The sequence below is a fragment of the Orcinus orca genome, chromosome 7 (genome assembly GCF_937001465.1).
Source record: "Orcinus orca chromosome 7, mOrcOrc1.1, whole genome shotgun sequence".
Classification (NCBI taxonomy): Eukaryota; Metazoa; Chordata; class Mammalia; order Artiodactyla; family Delphinidae; genus Orcinus; species Orcinus orca.
In genome coordinates, this window is record NC_064565.1 from 82,942,055 (window position 1) to 82,966,485 (window position 24,431).

At 39.2% G+C, this 24,431-nt stretch overlaps 2 protein-coding genes and 1 long non-coding RNA gene across 6 annotated transcripts in view; 1 reads left to right on the plus strand and 2 right to left on the minus strand.

Moving 5' to 3' along the window:
- SF3B1 (splicing factor 3b subunit 1) overlaps positions 1–760 on the minus strand; it is a 61,990-nt gene extending 61,230 nt beyond the window's left edge. Inside the window, exon 1 of one of the 3 annotated variants that reach the window (XM_049712308.1) lies at positions 590–760. The gene's annotated coding sequence lies outside the window, so the exon portion shown is untranslated. The remainder of the gene's footprint in view (positions 1–589) is intronic. The other 2 variants (XM_033430745.2, XM_049712307.1) reach the window with 2 other exon arrangements.
- Positions 761–801: 41 nt separating this feature from the next.
- Positions 802–17,938, plus strand: COQ10B (coenzyme Q10B). 2 transcript variants are annotated; one of them, XM_033430757.2, is made up of 5 exons: positions 814–1,186; positions 6,122–6,271; positions 10,520–10,712; positions 15,307–15,408; positions 16,827–17,938. In XM_033430757.2, exons 1-5 carry the CDS (start codon positions 1,065–1,067, stop codon positions 16,992–16,994), a joined length of 735 nt encoding a protein of 244 aa, XP_033286648.1. In that variant the 5' UTR covers positions 814–1,064; the 3' UTR covers positions 16,995–17,938. The 2 variants fall into 2 exon arrangements, with proteins under 2 accessions (XP_033286653.1, XP_033286648.1); XM_033430762.2 differs by lacking the exon at positions 6,122–6,271 and having other exon boundaries at positions 802–1,186.
- Positions 6,766–20,853, minus strand: LOC125965020 (uncharacterized). The gene is made up of 2 exons (XR_007478461.1): positions 18,325–20,853; positions 6,766–7,447 (listed from the first exon to the last, which is right to left on the minus strand). It is a non-coding gene; the product is annotated as an uncharacterized LOC125965020 (long non-coding RNA).
- Positions 20,854–24,431: the final 3,578 nt, after the last annotated feature.

Consider the following 24,431-nt stretch of genomic DNA (forward strand, 5'->3'; position numbering starts at 1 on the left):
TACTCCTCTCCATCTCCTTTCCCTGCTTAACTTTTTTCTACAGCATACGATTATCTGACATTGTATTATATTAATTGATTTAATATATTGATTTCCCCTACTCTAGAATATAAGCTCTATGATAGTAAAGACTTTTGGTCACTTATCCAGCACCTAAAACAGCGAACAGTGAGTGCTCCATAAATATCTGTTGACTACATTTAAGCAGCAGAATGCAGAAAGTAGTATTGCTATTCTCACTTTACGGTTTACAGAAAACTATGACATATAAAGATTAAATAAGTACCTGGGAACAAACAAAGGGGAAAAAAATATCAAGACTTGATGAATGATTCCTGAAATGGGTAAATCGAAGCAAAGTCTGGTTTGTATGGAGGAAGGGAAACCCAAACCATACACGGACACCAATTAAAATGTTGGCCACACAGGAAGAAGGCAAATAGAACCGAGTCTCTTCCCTAAGGCCGTGACCATATGGTGCCCTCACAACAACCTCACAGGGTAAGCACGTCAGGTACAGTCACTAACAGCAACACTGACGGCCAGACTTCGCAGCCGGCAAGGATGGCGGGTCCCGCCCAGCACTCACCGGTTTGGACAGTTACATAATCAACAGCCAGAACCTCGGGCTTCCTCCCGCCCCTGGGCTGGCATCACGTGGCAGGCCTCGCGACCGGAAGCAGCACCCAAGAGAACCGCGGCAGTTGGCGAATCCGGGGAAGAGTTCCAGCGCGGGAGGTGAGGTGAGAGGTCACGGTGGTTCTTACGTAAGGGGCCAGAGCGCGCGGCGGGAAGTGGAGACCCGCAGGCGGAGAGGGGTGCGTTTAGGCGGCCCTGCGCTCCCTTTGATTGGCCGGCAGGATGACGAACGCATTTACAGTCGGCCCTGCGGTAGTGGGAGCGTGCGTCAGCTTTGCACAATCGGGGAAGGAGAAGGGGCGTGTCTGACCGCTCAGGGGGCCCGCCGATTGGCTGGATGGCGGCGGCGCCGGGTGGCCCGGGCCGCCGGAGGAGGGCGGTGCCGTGGGCCTGGTCCCGGCTTACTGGCGACCGGTTTTAGTCAGATGATGATGGCAGCTCGGACCGGTCAGAGGGCCTTGAAAAAGGTGGTCTCGCGATGCCGTCCGAAGTCGGCGGCAGCGGCCGGAGCCCCGGTTCCTGTGCAGGGGCCTGCGCGGAACGTCAGGTAATGAACAACTGGGGCTCAGCGGCGAGGGTAGTTTTCAGCCCAGGCCTGCTGAGCAAGGGGACTGGGGGTATTTAGGGTGGGGCAGACGGACCGGATGCGTTTCCTCGTCTCTGGAGAGAAAGGGTCTCCTGCCTTCTCAGGGCCGCGCGTTTCCCCCCACCCCCTTGGCCGGAGGCTCGCCGGCCTGTCACGGGAGTGATTCGCTGCCCTCGCGAGAGGCGGTGAATCATCCGCTAAGCGACTTTGAAGCAGCTGATAAAGCAACTCGGCCGGGTTGCCTTTGGGCTCTTCCGGCCTCCTCCCCGTGGCCTACGGCTGCTGCTCTCGGAAAGTGATAACTTTGCGGCGCAGGAGTTGCGGGTTGATGGGCGTGTGGGAGTTTGTGGCCTGGCAGTAAGGCCCCCTTTGTTCCCCCAGCGTATCCGATGGCCAGACGTGCTTTCCCAGTTTCTGGTAGCGGTCTTTGCCCCCGCCCTTTGGTGCTTGCTAAACTAAACCGAAGCCGGGGACTTGGATTTTTTTCCATGCCATTGTAACTTAGAAGTCCTGTAACCTTGAACCAGAGTCTGCCTTCGATTTTCCTGGTTGGTTCTTTTTCGGTAGGTGATGGAGGTGGAGACACGAAAGATTCCATACTTCTACCACTTAGTCTCCTTTTATTAATGCCATTTTAATAAACTATGCTCGAAAATTAAAGTTAACGTTTAAAATTAATTTAGTTGTAAACTACGGGGTAGAGGGAGAAAGCACAAATCTGGTTGAGCTCCAGGACATTTAGATTCAGTGAAGAATTTTTTAAAATACCAACAACCCAACCAACTCCAAATCCTTTTAGACATTTATTGGTTGAAAAAGTTTTAAGCAGAACATACTGTATCATGCTTTAGATCTGCTTTGTATTATTCTTATAAAATGCTGGCTTGCAAATAAACAAAACTAAAAATTGCTGTAGTGATCAAATTAAGGCTTAAATTCCAGGATAAAATATTTACTGTTTATGATAATGAAGAGGGAGAGAGTTTACGAGTTCATTGCAAGGCTGAAGCATTAACATAGATTCTGGCCTTTATTATAGTAGAGTATTTGGGATGTAGTATTGGAAGATTAGTGACCAAAAAACTGTCCTTCATCTGGTCCAGTTTTCATTTCATGGTTTAACCATATATACGATTGTATGGTTCTCGTATTGCAGTTGAAGACATATTGTTCTTGATAATATGTGAAAATAGATGGGCAGTCCAGGGCATTGTAACCATAGTATGCAGACCGATCAGAAGACGCCTGTTAACTTGCTTTAAACACAGGCATTTCCCTTATGATTATAATCAGATTGTGTGTTTCTTTTTCGGGGGATAGGGGGACCGTATTACATGAACCTGGTACAAAATTCAAAACCATATACAGTGAAAAGTAAGTTTCCAAAACACCCAGTTCACCTCTTCAGAAGCAAGGGTCTTATTATTTTTTTTTAATAAAGGTTTATCTCAGATGCTGCTTTTTCTGGTCTGATTTATCAGAAAATTGTTCATAATTATGCATAGTATCTGCCACGTAATTGGCTTCCAATAATAGATAAGAAGGTATCTATATGAAAAGTGAGCGAAATAGATAAAACTGTTAAAACAGTTAAAGACATCTAAAGAATGTCTTAGAAGGGAAATGGGTGATTAGGCATTTTGAACACCAAGCTTGGTTTTTATAATCTGTGTGGCTACCAGAGATTCTAAATTATATTTTGTGTCCTTTTTTTTTAAGGGGGAAGCTAAATTAACTGCCTAATTATTATTATTAATTTTTAAATTTTATTTATTTTTGGCTGTGTTGGGTCTTCATTGCTGCGCACGGGCTTTCTCTAGTTGTGGCGAGCGGGGGCTACTCATCGTTGTGGTGTGTGGGCTTCTCCTTGTGGTGGCTTCTCTTGTTGTGGAGCACGGGCTCTAGGCGTGCGGACTTCAGTAGTTGTGGCACGTGGGCTCAGTAGTTGTGGCAGTCGGGCTGTAGAGCGCAGGCTCAGTAGTTGTGGCGCACAGGCTTAGTTGCTGCACCGCATGTGGGATCTTCCTGGACCAGGGCTCGAACCAGTGTCCTTTGCACTGGCAGGGGGATTCTTTTTTTTTTTTTTTTTTTTTTGCGGTACGCGGGCCTCTCACTGTTGTGGCCTCTCCCGTTGCGGAGCACAGGCTCAGTGGCCATGGCTTATGGGCCTCGCCGTTCCGCAGCATGTGGGATCTTCCCGAACCAGGGCACGAACCCGTGTCCCCTGCATCGGCAGGCGGACTCTCAAGACACTGCGCCACCAGGGAAGCCCGGCAGGGGGATTCTTAACTACTGCGCCACCAGGGAAGTCCCTGCCTAACTATTTAATTTCCACTGTTCTGCTTCATTCAGCAGAATAACTGTCAGGCACTTTTATTGGCATAATTCCACTTTAAAGCAAACGCTATAGCTTTACTCAAAAAAATTACAGTAGGCTTTTAAAAATATTATCACTGCCTTTAAAATTCACATAACATCATATTTTTAAAGATCTTTAGGAACACATGACACCCTTATTCTCTCTAGGAGATGAATCTGTCTTAAAAGAGACTTAAGTTCATTCATACAGTTCATATGCTTGATTCTTTTCCATAGTCATGAAGCATTTAGCTTAACTATTTTCATTGACCTTTCTTTCATTACCTTTGGAATGAGTCTACCCAATTTTTATAAACAGCTTTAATAGTTCAAAAGTTTTTTCTTGTATTTTTGGAGCCATAGTCTCAAGTATCACCTCTTATCTTCTGGCTGAATATCGCCAATTTCTTCAATCATTCTTTAACTTGATTTTCTCTTCCCGCCAAACTGTAGGGTCTCAGTGTCCTTAAAGAAATTTTATTTATATGTAAATCATATCTTATATAAATCAAATTTCATATATGATAACATGAGATTTCACCAGGCCACTCCATTACACTTTTAAAAAATAACTTGAAGATGCAATTTAATGAAATATTGCTCTCTTACTTGGAACACTTCAAGAACATCTCATTGAGAATAAATTCCAAATTGCTTTATCCTCACCAATAATCCCCAGTATGATCCAGCTCCAACCTGTCTCTCTAACATTATTTCATGGTGCTCTCCCCCTGGCTTGCTATACTGCTGTTACACTGTTAGTCTGTTTTAGTGTCTGGATGCTGCCACACTCTTCCCCTAGTACCTGAAATGCTCTGTATCTACCTCTCCTCCCACGTACATACACACATGTATGTGTGAGAGAGATTTTATATATATGTGCACACGCATTTATTATGTACATACATATCTATTAGCATGGCTAATGACTCCTTATCCATTATTTCTCAGCTGAAATACAACCTGAGAGGACTTCCTGGACCACCCTGTCTAAAGAAGGTCTTAATTACATCTCCCCACACCCATTTCTATTTTAGTGATTCTTTTTGAATCCCCAACTAGAATGTAATCTTCATGTTTGTTTTATTCACCATTATATCCCTAGTGCCTAGCTCAGAATAGGCGCTCAATAAGTATGTGAACTAATAATGCACGAATAGTAGTGTAAAACAGTTATGCAATAATCTTATTAGAATAAAGGCTGAAAACATTTAGGTGAACAGGAGCATATCAGGCATCTGTATTACAAAGCACCCAAACAGTTAACATTCTAGTTACCTTGACATATGTTTTCACATATATACATGGAAATGGAGATTGGAAGGTAAAAGATAACTGAGCAGCAGGTCTGACAGGGCCGCCAGATATCCAGTGGGAGAGCAAGACCTAATTTCAAATCTCATAGAGTAGATCAGTGGATCCCAGTGGATCCAGCTGGGAAAACAAGCTGAGTAGATGAGTTGAAAATTGGATGATGAATATCCTAGAAAGCCTAGGGTAAGAATACGTTGTAAAACATGACTGCAGACTAAAAGCCAACTTCTGGGAGAGATACCTTTTCTGTTAGAAGCTTCTAACCATAACTGTAAGCTGGTATTTTTAGTTTCTTTTTTTAAAATAAAATTTATTTATTTTATTTATTTTTGACTGCGTTGGGTCTTAGTTGCAGCGCGTGGGCTTCCTCTAGTTGCAGCAAGAGGGGGCTACTCTTCGTTGAGGTGTGCAGACTTCTCATGGCGGTGGCTTCTCTTGTTGCGGAGCACAGGCTCTAGGCGCATGGGCTTCAGTAGTTGTGGCATGTGGGCTCAGTAGTTGTAGCTCATGGGCTCTAGAGTGCAGGCTCAGTAGTTGTGGTGCACGGACTTAGTTGCTCCACAGCATGTGGGATCTTCCCGGACCAGGGCTTAAACCCATGTCCCCTGCATTGGCAGGCAGATTCTTTTTTTATTAACATCTTTATTGGAGTATAATTGCTTTACAATGGTGTGTTAGTTTCTGCTGTATAACAGTGAATCAGCTATATGTATACATATGTCCCCATATCCCCTCCCTCTTGCATCTCCCTCCCTCCCACACTCCCTATCCCACCCTTCTAGCTGGTCACAAAGCACTGAGCTGATCTCCCTGTGCTATGCGGCTGCTTCTCACTAGCTATCTATTTTACATTTGGTACTGTATATATATGTCCGTGCCACTCTCTCACTTCGACCCAGCTTACCCTCCCCCTTCCTCCTGTCCTCAAGTCCATTCTCTACTGCATCTTTATTCCTGTCCTGCCCCTAGGTTCTTTAGAACCTTTTTTTTTTTTAGATTCCATATATATGGCAGGCAGATTCTTAACCACTGCGCCACCAGGGAAGTCCCTTTTTAGTTTCTTTATGGTGCTTTAGAAGCTTGTGTGTGTGTGTGTGTGTGTGTATTTTTTCAGGACTATTCTAAGGTTGCACAGTCTTCTAAAGTAAAAGTTATTTTACAATCTCTATAGTTTGTGTTTTCTCTTAATTGTCAATGTTAATCAGGTAATTTTTGTCTTTTTAGATATTTAGCTTCCTGTGGTATACTGATGAGCAGAACTCTTCCACTACATACCTCAGTTTTGCCTAAGGAGATATATGCAAGAACTTTCTTCAGAATTGCTGCACCATTAATAAACAAAAGAAAAGAATATTCAGAGAGGAGAATTATAGGGTTTGTATAAAATAATAGTTGTACTAAAAGAGCGTGTTCACAATTTTCTATAGAACATCATGCCTCTTTTTTTCTGGATTCTCTTCTTACAGACTAAGCTCTAATTTTCTAGCCCTTGCCGTTTTATAAATATTTGTTGAATGTAGTCATGTGGTAACTCTATAGGATAGATTTAAATCTTGACATTTAAAGGAAATAATTAAACTGTTTATGACCTGCATTTTTTGTACACTGTTCTTTTTTATAGTGGCAACATTACTGATATGTTGAGCCAGATATGTCTGTATAGCTCCCTCACATACACACATACCTAGGTAAGTACATATAAACATGCTAAGAGGCCCCTACCATCTAGAGCAGAGGTTGGCAAGCTTTTCTGTAAAGGGCCAGTTAGTAAATAGGTTTGTGGACCATACTGTCTCTGTTGCAACTACTCAACTCTGTCACTGTACCCCAAAAATAGCGATAGACAATATGTAATAAATGGGCCTGGCTGTGTTCTAATAAAATTTTATTTACAGAGCCACGCAGCAGGCCAGGTTTGGCCCCTCATCTAGGGGTATATACAGCAGAGTATAGAGAGTCTGCAGATCTGCTAAACCAGAAATCAAGCAGTCCTTCATATGGGAATTTCTACAAGGGGGTCTTAATTCCCAACAAGCCACTAAATATTACATGAATTCTTCTAAAAGTACTTTTCATTCATTTTATTTAGTTGCTTTTTCCCTTCTAATTTTTCTGCAGTAAAGAACTTTGGGCATACTCATAACTTTTGTCACATAATCGACCGTTATTACTGGATAGTCACTGTATTAGTTAAGGTAATGCTAGCAACCATACAGGTAAAACCCAAAAGTTTATTTCTTTCTCATGTAAAGTTGAAGTGGGTATTCCCAATCCATGGGCAGCAATCCTCGAGTAGTGATTCAGGAAGCCAGGCTCCATCCAACTTGTGACTTTTGTAATTCCTTAGTCTTCAGAGTCTCTTAAAAAGATACACGTGGTTCTTAATCATATTGGTCTGGAAGTGACACCCAGTGCTTACTCTCAAATATTATTCTCAAGAACTAGTCATGTTACAGCTATGTAATTGTAGCCTCCAGGTGGCCAGCAATTATGCCACGTAAAGCAAGTGTAAATACTTGGATAGGTAGACATCTTTGCATCAGCTGGTATCTGTTGAAAAGAGACATGGCAACAAAAGGATGAGAAATCAAATAGTGAACTGGTCTGCTTTCCTTTTGAATCAGAAATATAACATCTTCCTTTTACTGTGTACTTGCCATTTGACAGGCACTACTGGGGGCTCTATATTTATTGTTTCATTTAATTCTCACAATAGCCATGTGAACTAGGTATTATTCCCATTTTAGAGATGAGGAAACTGAAGCTCAGAGAGATTATGTTGTGTCATGACTCCTAAGCTTATTTTTCCCACCATATTTACTTATTCTTTCTTTCTTCCTTATTCTTTCTGATGTTAAAATTCTTTTTATTACAAATTGGTCTTATCTAATGATCTTCATCTTCCCCCATATTTGACATAAACACATAATAGCTACCATTTATTAAGTGCCTAGTAAGCATTGTGCATTATGCTAAAACTATTTCACTTAACCCTTAAAAGAACCCTGTAGGGACTTCCCTGGTGGTCCAGTGGTAAATAATCCACCTTCCAATGTAGGGGACGTGGGTTCGATCCCTGGTCAGGGAACTAAGATCCCACATGTGGCAGGGCAATTAAGCCCGCCACCACAACTACTGAGCTCGCGCACCTCAACCACAAACTACAGAGCCCACACACTCTGGAGCCCGTGCCACAACTAGAGAAGAGAAAACCCATATGCCACAAGTAGAGAGAAACCCGCACGCCACAAGGGAGCACCGCAGTGAAAGATCCTGCATGCTGCAATGAAGATTGGACAGCGAAATAAATAAATATTTAAAAAAAAAACCACCTGTACAGGTATTTTTCAATTATGGATGAAGAAAATGAAGTTGAGAGGTTAAGCAGCCTAGCCAGGGTCACATGACTCACTATGTTTTAGAGTTGATATTTGAACACAGTACTTTCTGACTACAAAGTCCATCCCCTTGACTGCTATGCTATACTGCTTTCTTAGTCAGTGCAGACTACTTTTATGACAATTAGCTTCCAGACTACCAGGTTTCATACTTCATGGGACTTATTTTGGCATTTATTTCCAAATGTCTGAGAACATGGGGAGGGTAGGTTTATTTCCCCCCCTCTGCTGTGGGCCTCATTTCATGATCATAAAGATTAAATATGTATAAACACTCATTCTGTCATATTCCAAAAATACCCTTTTAAACTTTAGAATGTGGTTGTTTACTATATCATTTTGAGGTGAATTATGTTTTAACAGTGTGAGTCTTTATAACCAAGAATTATATGTGTCTGGTTCTCATTCAGTTGTCTTTTACTTGTATCCACAATGTTTTTGTTGTTTGGTTTTTCATTTAAACCCTGATGGTTTTTTGTTGTATTTCTATGTATTTTGCATTTCTATGCTACTGTTTTCTACTTGTTAGTATAGGAACGATATTATTTTTTATATATTTCTCAACAGGCTACATAACTAAATTCTGAATTGATTAGCTTCTGATTTGATAGTCATATCACCTGCCAATTTATAATTTTGCCTAATTCTTTTCCACACATGTGCCTCATATTTCATGCTCTGATTTAATTATTTTGACATACTTTCAGAAAAATGTCAGATAACAATGATGATATACAGCACCTTTGTCTTATTTCTAACTCTAATAGGAATGCTTCTGGTATTTATCTATGGAGGGAATCATATAATGTTTTTGTTTTGACTAATTAATATGGTTATAATAATATAATTCTTAGTATTAAACCATCCAAACATCCTTAAATGAGTTGCATTTGATTGTTGTATTTTTTAAAAAATATATTGCTCTATTATATCTGCTGATATGTAGAAGTTTTGCCACAGGTGATGTGGGTTTATAGATTTTGTTTTTTATGTGCTTTGTGAGGCTTGGGTTCGCAGATGTTATGCTGGCTCATAAAAAGAATGAGAGGTTTCCTTTTTTTGTGGTATAGAATAGATGTTTTTCTTAATTACAAAATCATCACATACTTGTATAAAAACTTAACAATTTAGAAATATGTATACTAAAAGACTTAGTCTATTTTTACTCCTACTTCTTTTTCCTGAATTAACAACTGGTAATTGTTTAATCTGTATCCTTCTAGGACTTTTTCAATGTGTTTTCATTACAGACAGTCTATTAACATAATTATTTTCACGAAAAAAATCCCGAATGTTTAAAATTGAGGAAATATAGTATACACTTAAAATATTTCTCAAATAGATAATAGAATCATATATATCCCATCTGCTTTAGTGTGCCTTTTTTCACATAGCAATATATTGTAAACCTCTTTGCTCTAAAGTATACGGTTGACCCTTGAAAAGTGGGGTGTTTAGGGGGTGCAGACCCCCACACAGTAAAAAAAATCTGCATACTGCTATTTCTGTCTCCAAACGAGGAATTGTTAAATGACTCACCCAAAGGCAGGAAGCTGATGAAACAGTTTGGATAAAATCAAGACTCAAAAAATAAAATAAAATAAAATAAAATCAAGACTCAAACCCTAGTTGTTTTGATTCCACATATTGTGATCTCTAATTGAACACAAACTTTCCCTCACATTTAATTTAAAGATCGGTAAAATGAAAATACAGGTACTAATATTACTGAAAAAACTTCGTGTATAAGTGGACCCACACAGTTCAAACCTGTGTTGCTCAAGGGTCAACTGTACATCTGATCTTAATCCCTTTAGATAACTGATAGAGTTCCACAGTATGAGTGTACCATAATTCATCAACCATTTATTATTAAGCAATTATTAATGTTTATCAACCAAATATTTAGGTTGCTTCTAGTTTTTTTCTCTCAAAGTCTCAGTTTTTAAATGCTGGTTACTAATTAAAATTTTAAAAACCATATCTGCAAACCAGATTCAACCTGTGGTCTGCCACATTGTAAGCTCTGCTATAGACATATGTTTAGCTCCCTTTTATCCTTTTATTTTCTGTGTTTTAAAGACATTCATCCCAGAGTGTGGTTCTATATGTGTGCCAAATGATTTATTGCCTCATACATAGTAAACCTTATTCATATTCAATTTAAAGTGTACATATACCATATAAATAGATGCAGTTAACACCTCTCCTTTTTTTTTTTAAGATATTCTATGCAGGAAATGTATGATGTAGTATCAGGAATGGAGGATTACAAGCATTTTGTTCCTTGGTGCAAAAAATCAGATGTAATATCAAGGAGATCTGGATACTGCAAAACACGATTAGAAATTGGGTTTCCACCTGTATTGGAGCGCTATACATCAGTGGTAACCTTGGTGAAACCACATTTGGTAAAGGTAATGGTTTTGTTTTTTGTTGTTTTTAAATATTCCTCAAATATTATGTTAAATGGGTTAAAGTATAATAGCATTAAGAAGACTTCCCTAAACTAATAGGAGGAGGGAAAAAACAAACTATTTATTATATCTCTTAAATCATGTTATTTTACACAATATTAGCATTATTCTTTCCAAATAGAAATTTAACTAGAACATGGAAATTAGAAGCTTTTTCTTTTGTCCTTCTGTTGAGGACTATTGACCCACAGGAAGGATTTGGCCGCACAAGTGAGAAATGTTTTAATACTTGCACTACTTTTTCTTAAGTTAAGGAAGGGAAAGTGGTGAGAGGATGCAGAAAGGTAGAAAAGATATAAATGTGGAGAACATAAACATTATTGAAGTCATCCTGCCATGTACCAGGTACTGAAATGCCAAGTGTTGTTGCATGCATATATTAAGCATCTTACTCTTCTCAGAGGAGGGTACACATTTAGAAAAGGTACCCAGACTTCCAACACACAAAAAGGCAGAATTCCATAGAGTAATGCCCATTTCTTTTGAATTTCTAGATGTGATGACCAAAGACTTTCAAAGCTGAATTGTGTTTTGTGCTCACAGGATTTAGTGGTGGTATCATTTCTTGGTAATTGGCCAGAGCTAAATTCCTTCGTCACCTCTTTGTCAGGCATTGAGGAGGAGCAACTCTCATACCAGAAAGAGTATACTGTCCAGTGAAGCTAAGACCTTGGAGTCCACCCTAGTCACAATCTCAAAACTTCAACTCCACTTAAAAGACTGTGCACCACTGTGGGACTCTGTCGTTATTACGACTGTTTTCACCTGTTTGCCTCATAGTTTTGGAGTTTTCACCTATACTACACTTAAAATAGCTAACATATTGAGCTCTTTATAGTGCTTTACTTGAATTACTCTTCACAACAGCCCTTTGAGATGCAAATTTTATTCTCCATCTTATAGTTGAGTACACTAAGGCCTAGAAGAGTTAGATAAGGTTACACAGCCAAGACTCTAGTCTGTCTGACAGCAGCAAATATCTCTGTAATCTTAAAATTGAGTCCCCTGACCTCAGTCTCTTACCATTCAGACTCTCATAACTTAGATCTTAACATATCCTGCATCTAACTAAAAGAACTCTAAAGTCTCATTTTCTCCTCCTGGCTTTCTTCCCTTCCCTGGCTTCCATGAATGAACCATATAGTGCTTATTCCACAGCCCTGTGCCTTTGCATATTGTTCCCTCTTTTACCTATAATGAAAATTCCTTGCCTGTTAATCTTTCAAATTCCAACCTGCTTTCTCCCTTTCCTTTCATATAGATGACTAGTTCTACCTCGGTGATTCCTCTGGGCTTTGCACGTGCTTTATTTATTTCTCTTATCACTCTGTAGTGTAATTTCTTTCTTCATTTGTATTTCTGCTTGACAAAATCGAGGTACTTGAGAGAATGGAAGATCCTCTTTTTCATCTCTGTATCCTCAGCACCAGTACTACAATGACAGGAGTCATGAGGCCTCTTTGTTTATGAAGTTCTCACTACTGTGTTCTTGGGTTATTGTAGATCCACAGATGTTCATAATAATTTCAGTAACTTTTAACACTGCCAAGGAGGGAGGAAACTATTTTTTTAAATTATAATAATATGTATTAGATAGTCATTGCTATCTCAATTTTATGAGGCTTAGGGAAATTAAGAGCCCTACACAAATTCATACTGTGTGTGTCTGATTCCAAAACTATTTTTCCATTAAAATAAGCTGTCTCACTTAGTGTGCTAGTTTATTGTTTAAAGACATATTTGAGAATAACACACAACTCTCTATGTTCAATTTTCCCTGGGTTCAGGTTCTGGATTTTAATACCTGATACACATATGTGACATATAATAAAAATTATTATAACTGAGGAAGCAGCAGAAGCCATGTGACATTTTCTGTGAATTGTTAGCTGCCCCAAATGTGCCTGTGACTTAACATGTCAGTGATTCTAGTCTACCTGAATCTGTAATGGCCAGAAACCTTCCTACTGTGTTCAGTATCTCTGTTAGGAATGAGATCTTTGGCAGTATTGTCCCTATCAAAACGTACCAATAGTCTGGGAGGATCCCACATGCCGCGGAGCAACTAGGCCCGTGAGCCACAACTGCTGAGCCTGCGCATCTGGAGCCTGTGCTCCGCAACAAGAGAGGCCGCGACAGTGAGAGGCCCGTGCACCGCGATGAAGAGTGGCCCCCGCTTGTCACAACTAGAGAAAGCCCTCACACAGAAACGAAGACCCAACACAGCAAAAATAAATAAATTAATTAATAAACTCCTACCCCCAACATCAAAAAAAACCAGTAAAAATCCATGGGTCCTTGAGCTGGATTATTGATATGAGTATAGCACTGCCACATTTTGTGAAAAAGTGGTCAGAGGAAGGTGCTATATTATAGTGATTATTCCCAACAGCTGTTTCTCCTTCACTATTAAATTTCCTATAAGCTTCTTATGTGGTTGTAAAGAAAGGTGGAATGCATTATCTTAAAGTTGGGTAATTAAAAGTTTAAAAAAATTAAAAATAAAAGTAAACAGGGGCTTCCCTGGTGGTCCAGTGGTTAAGACTCCAGACTTCCACCGCAGGGGGCATGGGTTTGATCCCTGGTTGGGGAACAAGATCTCACAAGCTGTGAGGCATGGCCAAAAACAAAAAAAGTAAATAAACAAAGTTGGATAACTGAAACAATACGGTTTTATTGTAGACTTTTGATGGTTTTAAAAATTGGATGGCCATTATTGAACTATATATAAAGCCAAACTCTTTGAAGAAAATTTTTACTTCTCCCCAGTGACTTAGCATATCAGCTATTAAAGTAGTTAGTATTTTAATGACTTATTTTATCGTGTCTAAATAAGTTTTAAAACATTCACTGGTTTCCATATTAAAAATTAAAATAATATGTTCTTTTTATAAATGTGTAACTAGAGCATATCTTTTTAAATGCATTTTAGTATGGATGCAGTTTATAATGATTCTACCGTGTTACCATCTGATAATTAATTCAAAAGGGTTTAGATGAAGAGGAAGTGAGGAATAAACTGCAAATGGATTTTTAGCTCTTTAGCCCCCAGTTTGAACCATCTTTAGAGAGATCCAGATATAGTCAGAGAAATAATCCTATATTCTGTGTTTAGGTAGGCTATAGCTATGGGAGAAAAAATGACTGTTTACTTTGGGGGAAACAGTTTACCTACGCAGGTCCTTATTTTGCAATATATTTTGTAGTGTGTAGCCTCAGGAGAGGGACAGTCTAAATTCTTGAGGGGGATAACTTATACAAAAGAAAGGGGGTAGAGGGGCTTGATCATTTATCGGCCCCAGGATTTGCCAGAATTGCTGAAAACTTAAGGCTTAATTGAGGAGGGGAGTGTAGACTGAAACAAGAATTTAAAAAAATAGCCTGCTTCTGAGGGAAGGTGATAGATATTCTTGAGGTCAATTGTCTACTAGTATAATAAGGCCCAGATGGCATCTTAGGATAGTAAATAAAGAAACTGAACTTCTTTAAAGTTTTTTTGTTTGTTTGCGGTATGCGGGCCTCTTGCTGTTGTGGCCTCTCCCGTTGCGGAGCACAGGCTCTGGACGCGCAGGCTCAGCGGCCATGGCTCACGGGCCCAACTGCTCCGCGGCGTGTGGGATCTTCCCAGACCGGGGCACGAACCCGTGTCCCCTGCATCGGCAAGCGGACTCTCAACCACTGCACCACCTGGGAAGCCCTGAAACTGAACTTCATTCAAGGTCATAACATGTCCTAACAATGGACTAGTAACTATGGTTCTGGCCACCATTTTTCACACTGCAGGAGGCAACTCTTTAATGGGTCTCAACCAACATTTTTTAATGATATAGAATGGGAAATGTCAGGATGCACTGCACATAGTATTACTGTGTATTATGTTTCAATGTGTACACACACATGTAAAATAAACATGAGCACAGAAGAGAGGTCAGAAAGCAGTGGGTCAGGGACAAGGGTCAGGGCCACACTTTCAGGAAAACTGGAACCATAGAGGCCTCTAGAAATAAAGAATAATGAGTTAGGGAAAGACTGAATGTGATTGATAGAAAATCTTTGAGTTGCAAAGAAGAATTATAGAATTGTTCTAGGGATCTGTGCCAAATGCCTTACAAATGTTAAATTTAGCCATCCCGTACTGATGGTATAAGACAGGCATTATACTCATTTTACAGATTAAGGAAATACAGTACAGGGAATTAACTTGTTCAGGATCACTTATAAGTGGCAGAGCTGGAAATAAACTTCCAGGTAGTCACTCCCTGTTTTGTTGTGGGAGGAGAACTCTAAGTAGCCCAGTGGGTGACAGCAGTGGAAGAGAACAGGTGGCAATCTTGGGGATCCCAGGAGAAAGGAAAATGGCTTATATTGGCCAGAGATCACTTCCTAGTACCAAGCTAACAATGAGATGTTTTTGTCACCTGTGGTCTGACCTATAAAAATATTTACTTCTCAAAGAAATCATCTTCAGTTGTAGATTCTGGACACAATCCAAATGGTATTTAACTGTGGTTTTATTTTTTTCATTTTGTTCTAGGCATCCTGTACTGATGGGAAGCTCTTCAATCATTTGGAGACTGTATGGCGTTTTAGCCCAGGTCTTCCTGGCTACCCAAGAACTTGTACTTTGGATTTTTCAGTAAGTCTCTCATAAAGCCCTCTATTTGTTCCAAACATCAGGTGAGGTTGGTAAAGAAGGAGTAATCCATTTTTATTAGAACCCAGATGTCATAATTAATAACCTACGTGCATAGCAATTACTGAAAGACATTTTTTTAAAAATCTCAAATTTCTGAGTATTGAATACCTTTTTCTGCACTTTTTTTTTTTTTGCACTAATTTTATAAGAAAAAATGCTAGGGGAATTCCCTAGCAGTCCAGTAGTTAGGACTCTGTGCTTCCACTGCAGGGAACATAGGCTCAATCCCTGGTTGGGGAACTGAGATCCTTCATGCTGTGCGACGCAGCCAAAAAAAAGAAAAGAATGCTAATGACCCTTCCTCTTTTTCTATTTTATTCCTTGAAACCTTGAATAGTCATCCCTTCTCTATTTTCTAATTTTTACAAGTCCATAGATTATAAGACACACGCAGCTAAGGGTTCACGTGCCACAACTAACGAGCCTGCAAGCCTCAGCTAACACCCAGTGCAACCAACCAACCAAATAAATAAATATTTTAAGAAGAAATGGTTATAATTTTGAGTAAATTACTGTATGCTATTCTCAGCTCTTAAGTTGCTTTCATTGCAAAATTAGTGGGCATATATGCGACAGTTGGGGAAATTTGAATGAAACCTCTCTAGATTAGATAATAGCATTATTATCTAGTAATATTAACTCTCTCTGTTAATTTCTTGGTTTTAATTGTACTGTGATTATATAAGACATTGAAATAGGGGAATCTGGGTGATGGGTGTATGAGAAATCTTAGTACTGTTTTTGCAACTTTTTTATAAATCAAATTATTTTAAAATTAAAACATTCAGAAGTTAATGGATATTTAAGGTCCTTAAGATATTATTTCTTAAACTGGGTTGCCTTGAATTCTGTCTTGAGGGGATATAAAGTTAGTTCTAAATCATTGTCTACTTTAAGATTGAACCACCTTCACCATCTATTTTGTGGGTTAATCTCATCTTTCTGCTACTACTTCTCATGGGAATACCATATCAGAAGGATCATTTCCCTTATTTACTTTTGGGAGGTAAGGTAGCTCGAAAAGGGGCGTATTAATAAGAAGGCAAAGTGATAAACATGGTATTTAGCAAAGCTTTTTTCCAGGTTTCTTTAACTTAGTAAAAGCAGACTCTTTGCCCCAAAATGAGATTCATTGGCCTTGTTTACTTAAGCTTATTGTTTAGCCGCTGTTGTGCTTACTGCAGTAAACAAATCTCCCTCTTCTGAGGGATGTTAAAATCTCATCTAGATGGACCCATAGAGCTCTGCCTTAGGTACTGGGCCAAGTAACACATTTCACAGTGTGAACACCATTACCCTAAGTGGAGATTGAGTAAAAGAAAGATCTTTCTAAAATAATTATTAACATTTTCCTACAGATTTCTTTTGAATTTCGCTCACTTCTACACTCTCAGCTTGCCACATTGTTTTTCGATGAAGTTGTAAAGCAGATGGTAGCTGCCTTTGAAAGAAGAGCATGTAAGCTGTATGGTCCAGAAACAAATATACCTCGGGAATTAATGCTTCATGAAGTTCATCACACGTAAAGAGAAAAAGGAAATGGTCACCTACTTGTAACTAGTTTATTCACTTTTAGGAAGTACTTTCATCATTTGCTTTCAGAAGTCAGAAAGCAGTTGTCAAACCAGCTTTGATTATAAACCCGTACCATTGAAAATTTGCACTTGGAATATGGAACCACGTGTACATAGAATTCAGTCAAGTGTAATTCAGAGTAATATGTATATTAGCATATTTACAATAATGGGATGTCATCACTATTGCTAGAATACTGACATCACTCTTCTGAACAGAAATTGAAACTGTAAATTTAAACCTTTTAGTTATCACCTCACCTGAAAGAGGTTGGTTGAGATACTCATGCAGTGTGTATTATATTAACCATATCACTTTTAAGTTATTAAATTCAGACTATTTATTACTTATTGTCTTAGGGTCTGCCTCATGGCTTAGAATATTTGAGTAATCATCAGATGTTTAAAGTAAAAACTTTGACTTAAAAATACTGTTAATGAAGGTTCCGTGGCACTTTTCTTATTTTTAAATTGTTCTTGTGGGTAGTAGTAGATAATTCGCTGTTATACTGAGGTTAGCTTCCAGATAGTGATTTTTCTTTTTTTTTTTTTGGTGAGTGGTCCAGAGTTTTAAGCTACTTTTCTCATAGTTTGCAGCCCTCTCCCCGGTACTTCGACTGCTCTTTCAAAAATGCTGTTTGCGTGTCAAATTTTGTCTACAGCAGTGGGCAGTACATGAGGATGATAAGTTGGTGTCCAATTTTGTCTACAACAGTGGGCAGTAGATGAAGATAAGTTGGTTGAGATGTCTCCAGCACCATGCATCCTTATTTTCTATTTATTGTGTGTACTCACTTTCAGTAATGCATTTCAAACTGATATTTTTGTAAACAAATCAATGTAAGGATTGAAGTGGTAACTTAATAAAGTTAATTTGTTTATTTTTTGTACAGTTATTTTGGTTATTGAAATGTCTTAAAATACTTTCACAGAAAAAAAATCTGGGCAAAATTCAGTCTTCCTTTAATCAATATTGATTCCCTTCCCTTCCTTCATTCCATACCCAACAACACTCTGGCATTAATTACCCTTCCCTTGTTTCCTCAGATCAGCAAGGGAACTTACTAGTTCGTTCCCTACACGAATGCGTGTTTGCATCAATTTGTTCAGTAAATCTGTTGTGAGTAGCTGCTCTCTGCCACATGGTGGGTATACAGTGGTGAAGGATTCTTACAGTCTACTCACATGGAGCTTGATTATGCCTTCACACAGGTAAAGTATTTCTCCACGTATAAATGAGGTATCTTCCCAGATCATAAGTAGTTTGTATATAATTATGTACCTTTGGGGACTTCCCTGGCGGTCCAGTGGTTGAGACTCCGCGCTTCCACTGCAAGGGGGCGTGGGTTTGGTCCCCGGTCAGGGAATTAAGATCCCGCGTGCCGAGCGGCACAGCCAAAAAAAGAAAAAAAAAATTATGCACCTTTTAAAAAACAAAGTTTTTTTTTAAGTGGCAAAGATAAGACCCCAGATATTTTCTCTTTTTCCCTGTACAGTATTACTACACTTTTAATGGAAATAAGAACTTGTACTTTACCACTATTCTTAAAGTGCCATAAAGTAGACTTAGGTTTAGAATCTAACTTAGTGGTTGGGTGTAACTGGACTGGTATTATCATAGTATGTACATGGTATTTTGGTTAGGGAACCCAGGAATGCCCAAATATTGCCTTGACCTAGCCATCCCTTTGACCCATGAGGTTCCCCAAGTATTGTCAGAACACAAGTCTTGGTAAGTGGTAGAGACAAACCCATGCATTCTGGCTCAAATATGTATGCTCTTGTGTTTGCTCTGAAGTCTGTGACCTGTGGACTTAAAATTTGGCATCTGTGCTTTCCATATCTTAAGAGGGAAAACACCACCACCTTTATAAACCTCTTGAATTGGCATCTGGTCAGTGAAATCTGAGGGGAAGACTGATGGGATAGGACTTGATAGATAAGATTTTTATCTCTGTGGAAAGAAACTTGGAAGAGAAACTTCTCTTCCTTGGTTTTTGCCTGGTTGCGTGAGGATGTGAAGTTTGCAGCTACATCTGCCATCTTTTCACAAAAAGGGAAAAGGCGATGATTCCAGAAAAGCCAATTCAGAACCCTAACATCAAGGGTTGAATGAACCAACCTTGTAGTGGGCACTTCTGGTTACATGAGATAACAGACCTTGAGTGTCTAAGTCACTTAGAGTTAGGTATTCAGTTACTTGCAGCCACCCTTTCATCCTGCTCCAATCTGAACTGGTTGCTCTCCACGCTGTTGCTGTTGTGCAAGTGTAATTCCCTAATCATCCTAGGATTTCCCTTCACCTCTCTCTTCTTGGGGTTCCTATTTCCTGGATCTTTGGCTTCCTTTTTATTTTTTAACTCTCAAAATGCTGAGGAAATCCTCTAGTGGCTTCCTAAGAAAGGGCGAATGGGAGCTAAATTTTTAGAATCCCTGAGTATCTGAAGATGTCATTGTTTTATATTCACACTTGATTGAGTATAGAACGCCACATTAAAAATAATCCCTCCCATCCCCCATAATTTGAAAATCTGACTTCATTGTATTCTGGCACCTGGTGCTGCTCTTGAGAAGTCTGATGCCATTCTTATAACCAGTACTTCGTTTTAGCATCCTTTTTTTGGTCTCTAGAAGCTTTTAAAATCTACTCTTTAACTTGGGTAGTCTGGAAATGCATGCTGATCGGTCGTGTTGCCCTGTCTTTTATTAATTGTGCAGGGCAACTTACAGATCCTTTCAGTCACAGGCTCATTTCTTTGAGTCCTGGGGAATTTCCTTCAATTATTTGTTTGATAATTTCCTCCTATCCATATTCTCTGGTTCTTTCATTCAGGAATTCCTGAGTATTTAGACATTTTATTTCTTGTGTTAAATCTGTATCTTCTTTCCTCCTATTTTCCATCTGTTTTTCTTCTGCCTTTTAGATTTCTTCAATTCTGTCTTTCAGACCTTTCAGTTAATTTTATATTTGCCATAGTTTTAATTTCCAAGATTTTTTTGGTTTGTTTTCTAATTGTTCCTTTATTTCATAGCTTTCTTCTTTTAAGGAAACAAGATCTCATCTTTCTTAAGATACTAAGTTTCCCTTAGGCCCCTTCTGGGTTTTGCTATTCTCACATTGAAGGCTTCCTCGACTGTCTAATGGTTCTTGTTTGTCCGTTAATATTTGAAGGCAAGTTACTATACGGTTTACTGGAATTAAGAGGGGGCATATTGACTGGTGAGTTTCACTGTGAGGTGACCGGGTGAGCCAGCCTTTTCACTGGCAGACTCCCCAAATGGCAGAATCTAGAGGTCTTTTTTCACGGTTTTCCTACATAAGGATTCTATCTCTTGCCCTAGAGAAATATGGGGCTGGGAATAGGAAGAGGGACAGATGGAGTAGAAATAATGCCTGGCTGTTGGCATTCTGAAAGTTTAGTAAGGGACTGAGGGTCTCACAGTTTGGAATGTAGGCTTTCCCTTAATCTTTTAGGTCCCTCTCTTACCCCAGCTCTCTGCTCTTTCTGGTGTCCCAGGCTGAGGTTCATTCCTATTCAATTTCCACAGAGAATTAACTGTAGGCAATAGTTACCTGGTGGTGTGGGAAACGGGAGGAGACCTAGGAGTCCAATATCTCAGTAATCCTTCAGCTAATTTCACCCTCATTTCCACTCCCACACTTGGCCTTACCTGATTCCCTAGACTCCCAGTATCCAATGAGTCCAAATGCTAAATCTCTGGGGAAGTTCTGTGGTACTAAGTACCTTGTTTCTTGTATTACTTCTTCAGGTTCTTAGGTTATAATTATATCAACTCTAAGTCACATCACTTATCCATCAACTTTCTAACTTCCTATAGATCCACTGATATCCCTCATCTACTCCTTCCCCTCAGTTGCCCTGGAATTCCTTACATGTTGGTAAGGACCATTCTTTGAGTTTGTTGTTCTTTTAAATGTCAGAGGGGCTTTGCAGCAAGGGGTAAAATACTTTTATTTGTACCTTGTTTAATGTCTAATTTATTAACCTATGAATTTATTAATGAAATTTCTTTTAAAATTAAATAGCATTTCTCTAGATATTCACATACTGCTTATATAACTGATCAATCTGAGTGTATGAAATTAAAATAAATTTCCCTGAACATTTAAATATTATAGATTCAAAGACTTCTAATTAATTAAAATTGCATTTAATTAAAATTGCAAATTCAATATATCAGATTCTCTTGAATGTCTTAAACGTGTTGAGACAGAAAACCCCCCAGTTATAATGATATAGTAATAATATTTACACATAAATGATATGAGTGTTACTATTTCAGCTTCTTATATTTATTATTTCTATTTCTCCTGAGGTTGCCTGTTTGAGAGTTTTTTATATCCTTCTGGACATTCAGTATATTAGTTAGACTCAAGAAGACACCATCTTAGACCAGCTGAGGTTGCAGGATGTTGGTAACCGACTGTTAGATTCTTGGTGGGGATGTGTAACCTGGCAGCACAGGCCAATGTGATTCTGAGCCTTGAATCTTAGGGTGAGTCCCTTCTTTTTTTGTTTTTTGGCTGTGCCACATGGCTTGTGGGATCTTAGTTCCCCAACCAGGGATGGAACCCTGGCCCTCGGCAGTGAAAGCGAGGTGTCCTAACCACTGGACCACCAGGGAATTCTGTTTGTTTTTTTTTAATTGAAGTATAGTTGATTTACAATGCTGTGTTAATTACTGCTGTACAGCAAAGTGGTTCAGTTATATATATATATATATATATATATACACACACACACATACACATTCTTTTTTTAATGTTCTTTTACATTATGGTTTAATCATAAGATATTGAATATAGTTCTGTGTGCTATACAATAGGACCTTGTTGTTTATCCTTTTTGTATCAAAACTTGTTACATCATGAGGTTCTTACATCCTTTGTGTTTCAGAGATTTTAATGCTTAGAAACTTGGTATCTTTCCTGGAAATGAAGTACTCTTCAAGTTTTGTGTGGTTGTCAGTACCTAACTTGTGTTGTGATATTTTGACCCGATTTGTCAGTATAAATAGAAAATGTCTCACGAATGTATCAACATTCATGAGGTTCTTGAGTTCAGCTCCAATGTTTCATTCTTTGGGAGGTTAACTTCCAATTTTAAATTCTGGGGAATTTGGAAAATTTATTATCTTAAAACCCATTTTTGGATGTTCTTTCATTTGATTATTCATGACCAGTGCTAGTTGGTTACTGGACTCCCCTTCTACTGATTATGATATGAGACTACCAATACTGCTCGTTCTTCCTACCCTTGGTTCAGTTCCTACTTTCTTTCTTTGGTTCTCTATTATTTTACTCCTTCCTGTCTTTACTTGTATAGAAACACAAATATAATCTATACTTTATAACCAGGTACATACTTATATATTCTGGCTTCGTAACATCAGTAGGGCATTAAACATACAATATTCACTAGTTTATATTGGAAGTATCTTTTTCTAGTCTTCACATTCACTTCTTTCTTTTGAATATCATCATGAACTCTTGGCTTTGTTCTAATTCACTATCATTATCTGTTATTACTGACACTCAAAATGTCCTAACTTGGCCAGTGGAAACCCTTTGGGTTAGTTTAAAAACAAACAAAAAAACTGCCCTGGATATTTTTGAAAGTATTCTTGCTGTCAGGCAGCGACAGGGTGTTCCAGATTCATCCTGATTTTTTTTTCTGTCCCAAGGCATGGACTCCACTGCTATTCAAAGAATCCTATTCCCGTTTGGTGGAAACCAGTATTAGAGACAAAAATCAGGTGCTACGGATGTGCCCAGGAATTGGTGATGGGCACCAATGCTGTCAATGATATCGTTAGGCCATTTTTTGGTGACAAAGATAGAGACCTTTTTTCTTTGGCTGCGTGTTGTGGCTTGCAGGATCTTAGTTCCCCGACCAGGAATTGAACCAGGCCCCTGCAGTGAAAGCGCTGAGTCCTAACCACTGGACCACCAGGGAATTCTTCAAAGATAGAGATCTTTGAAGGCTACTAAATTCACAATGATTATCTTCAATTTGGTAGTTAACTATACTCCATTTTTCTTAAAATTTTTGGTTTCATCAACCACTTACTCCAATATAGACAGTCCCTTATATTTAACCCAGTTCGAGAATCATCAGTTCAGAGATGCTCTTGTTTGCAAGGACCAGGGAGATACCTCTAGTCATGCGCCCCAAGACGTGTTTTAGGTTTGAGATTCTCTAACACTTAAGCCTACCTGGAACTGCCCAGGTTGCAGTAGAAAAAATCTATTTTCTCAACTCTTTTCCTGAAATAGCAGGATCTGACTTCATAGTGGCATTCCTTTTTCCTTGATTACTCCTTTATCCATTTTTAAAGCAGATCCGGCTGTCTTTATAAAAGTTCACCTCCATGGTCAGGGCTAAATATTGGGTGTGTTTGTGTCCCCTCCATGCCCCTTTTCTCTCTCAGGCTCATAGATTTGTAACACACTCCTGCAAAATTTTTGCCTTGAAAAGCCTGTGCTGTTCAAATAAATCCTGCTCGCTTTCACAGCAAGGCAATTGGGGCCTGGACATTATATTGTTATTTTGTGTGGTTTCCCAAGGGATTTCCATGAGTGCAGGTATCCTGAGATCTACCATTCCTGCTTCCTCACCTAGTCACTAGCATCTTTAGTCTTGACCAAATGGTATTTGAAGGAACCATCTTGATCCTTGATACTCTTGGTATAAATACCTTATACCAAGGTATTTCTAGGTACAGGATTTTAGTCTTGACCAAATGGTACCTGAAGGAACCATCTTGATCCTTGATACTCTTGCTCCTCTCTGTCATCTCTCCAAAACTGCCATCACCTTGTGCAGTTATTCTAGTCAAAGGGAAAAGGGAATTGCCCCATTTATCTGTATTGATTTCTCTGGCTGCAGCTTTCGGGTTTTTTTAAATTGCCTAGATCCTGGCTTAGGGGTTCATTCCAGGCTTGTTCTTTGGTTTAAGCTCTTCAATTAAACCCTGGTTCAAATCTGGGGTCTACCACTTAATACCTCTGAGACTTTGTGTAAATTACTTAACCATTCAGAGCCTCAGTTTACTAACTGTAGCATAGGCTTGATAAGTAATTCCTAATCCAAGTTTGTTCTAAGGGTTAAAATAATCCAAGGACTGGGCTTCCCTGGTGGCGCAGTGGTTGAGAGTACGCCTGCCGATGCAGGGGACACGGGTTCGTGCCCCGGTCCGGGAAGATCCCACATGCCGCGGAGCGGCTGGGCCCGTGAGCCATGGCCGCTGAGCCTGCGCGTCCGGAGCCTGTGCTCCACAACAGGAGAGGCCACAACAGTGAGAGGCCCGCGTACCGCAAAAAAAAAAAAAAAAATCCAAGGACTTAGCCCAGGGCCTAGCACATAA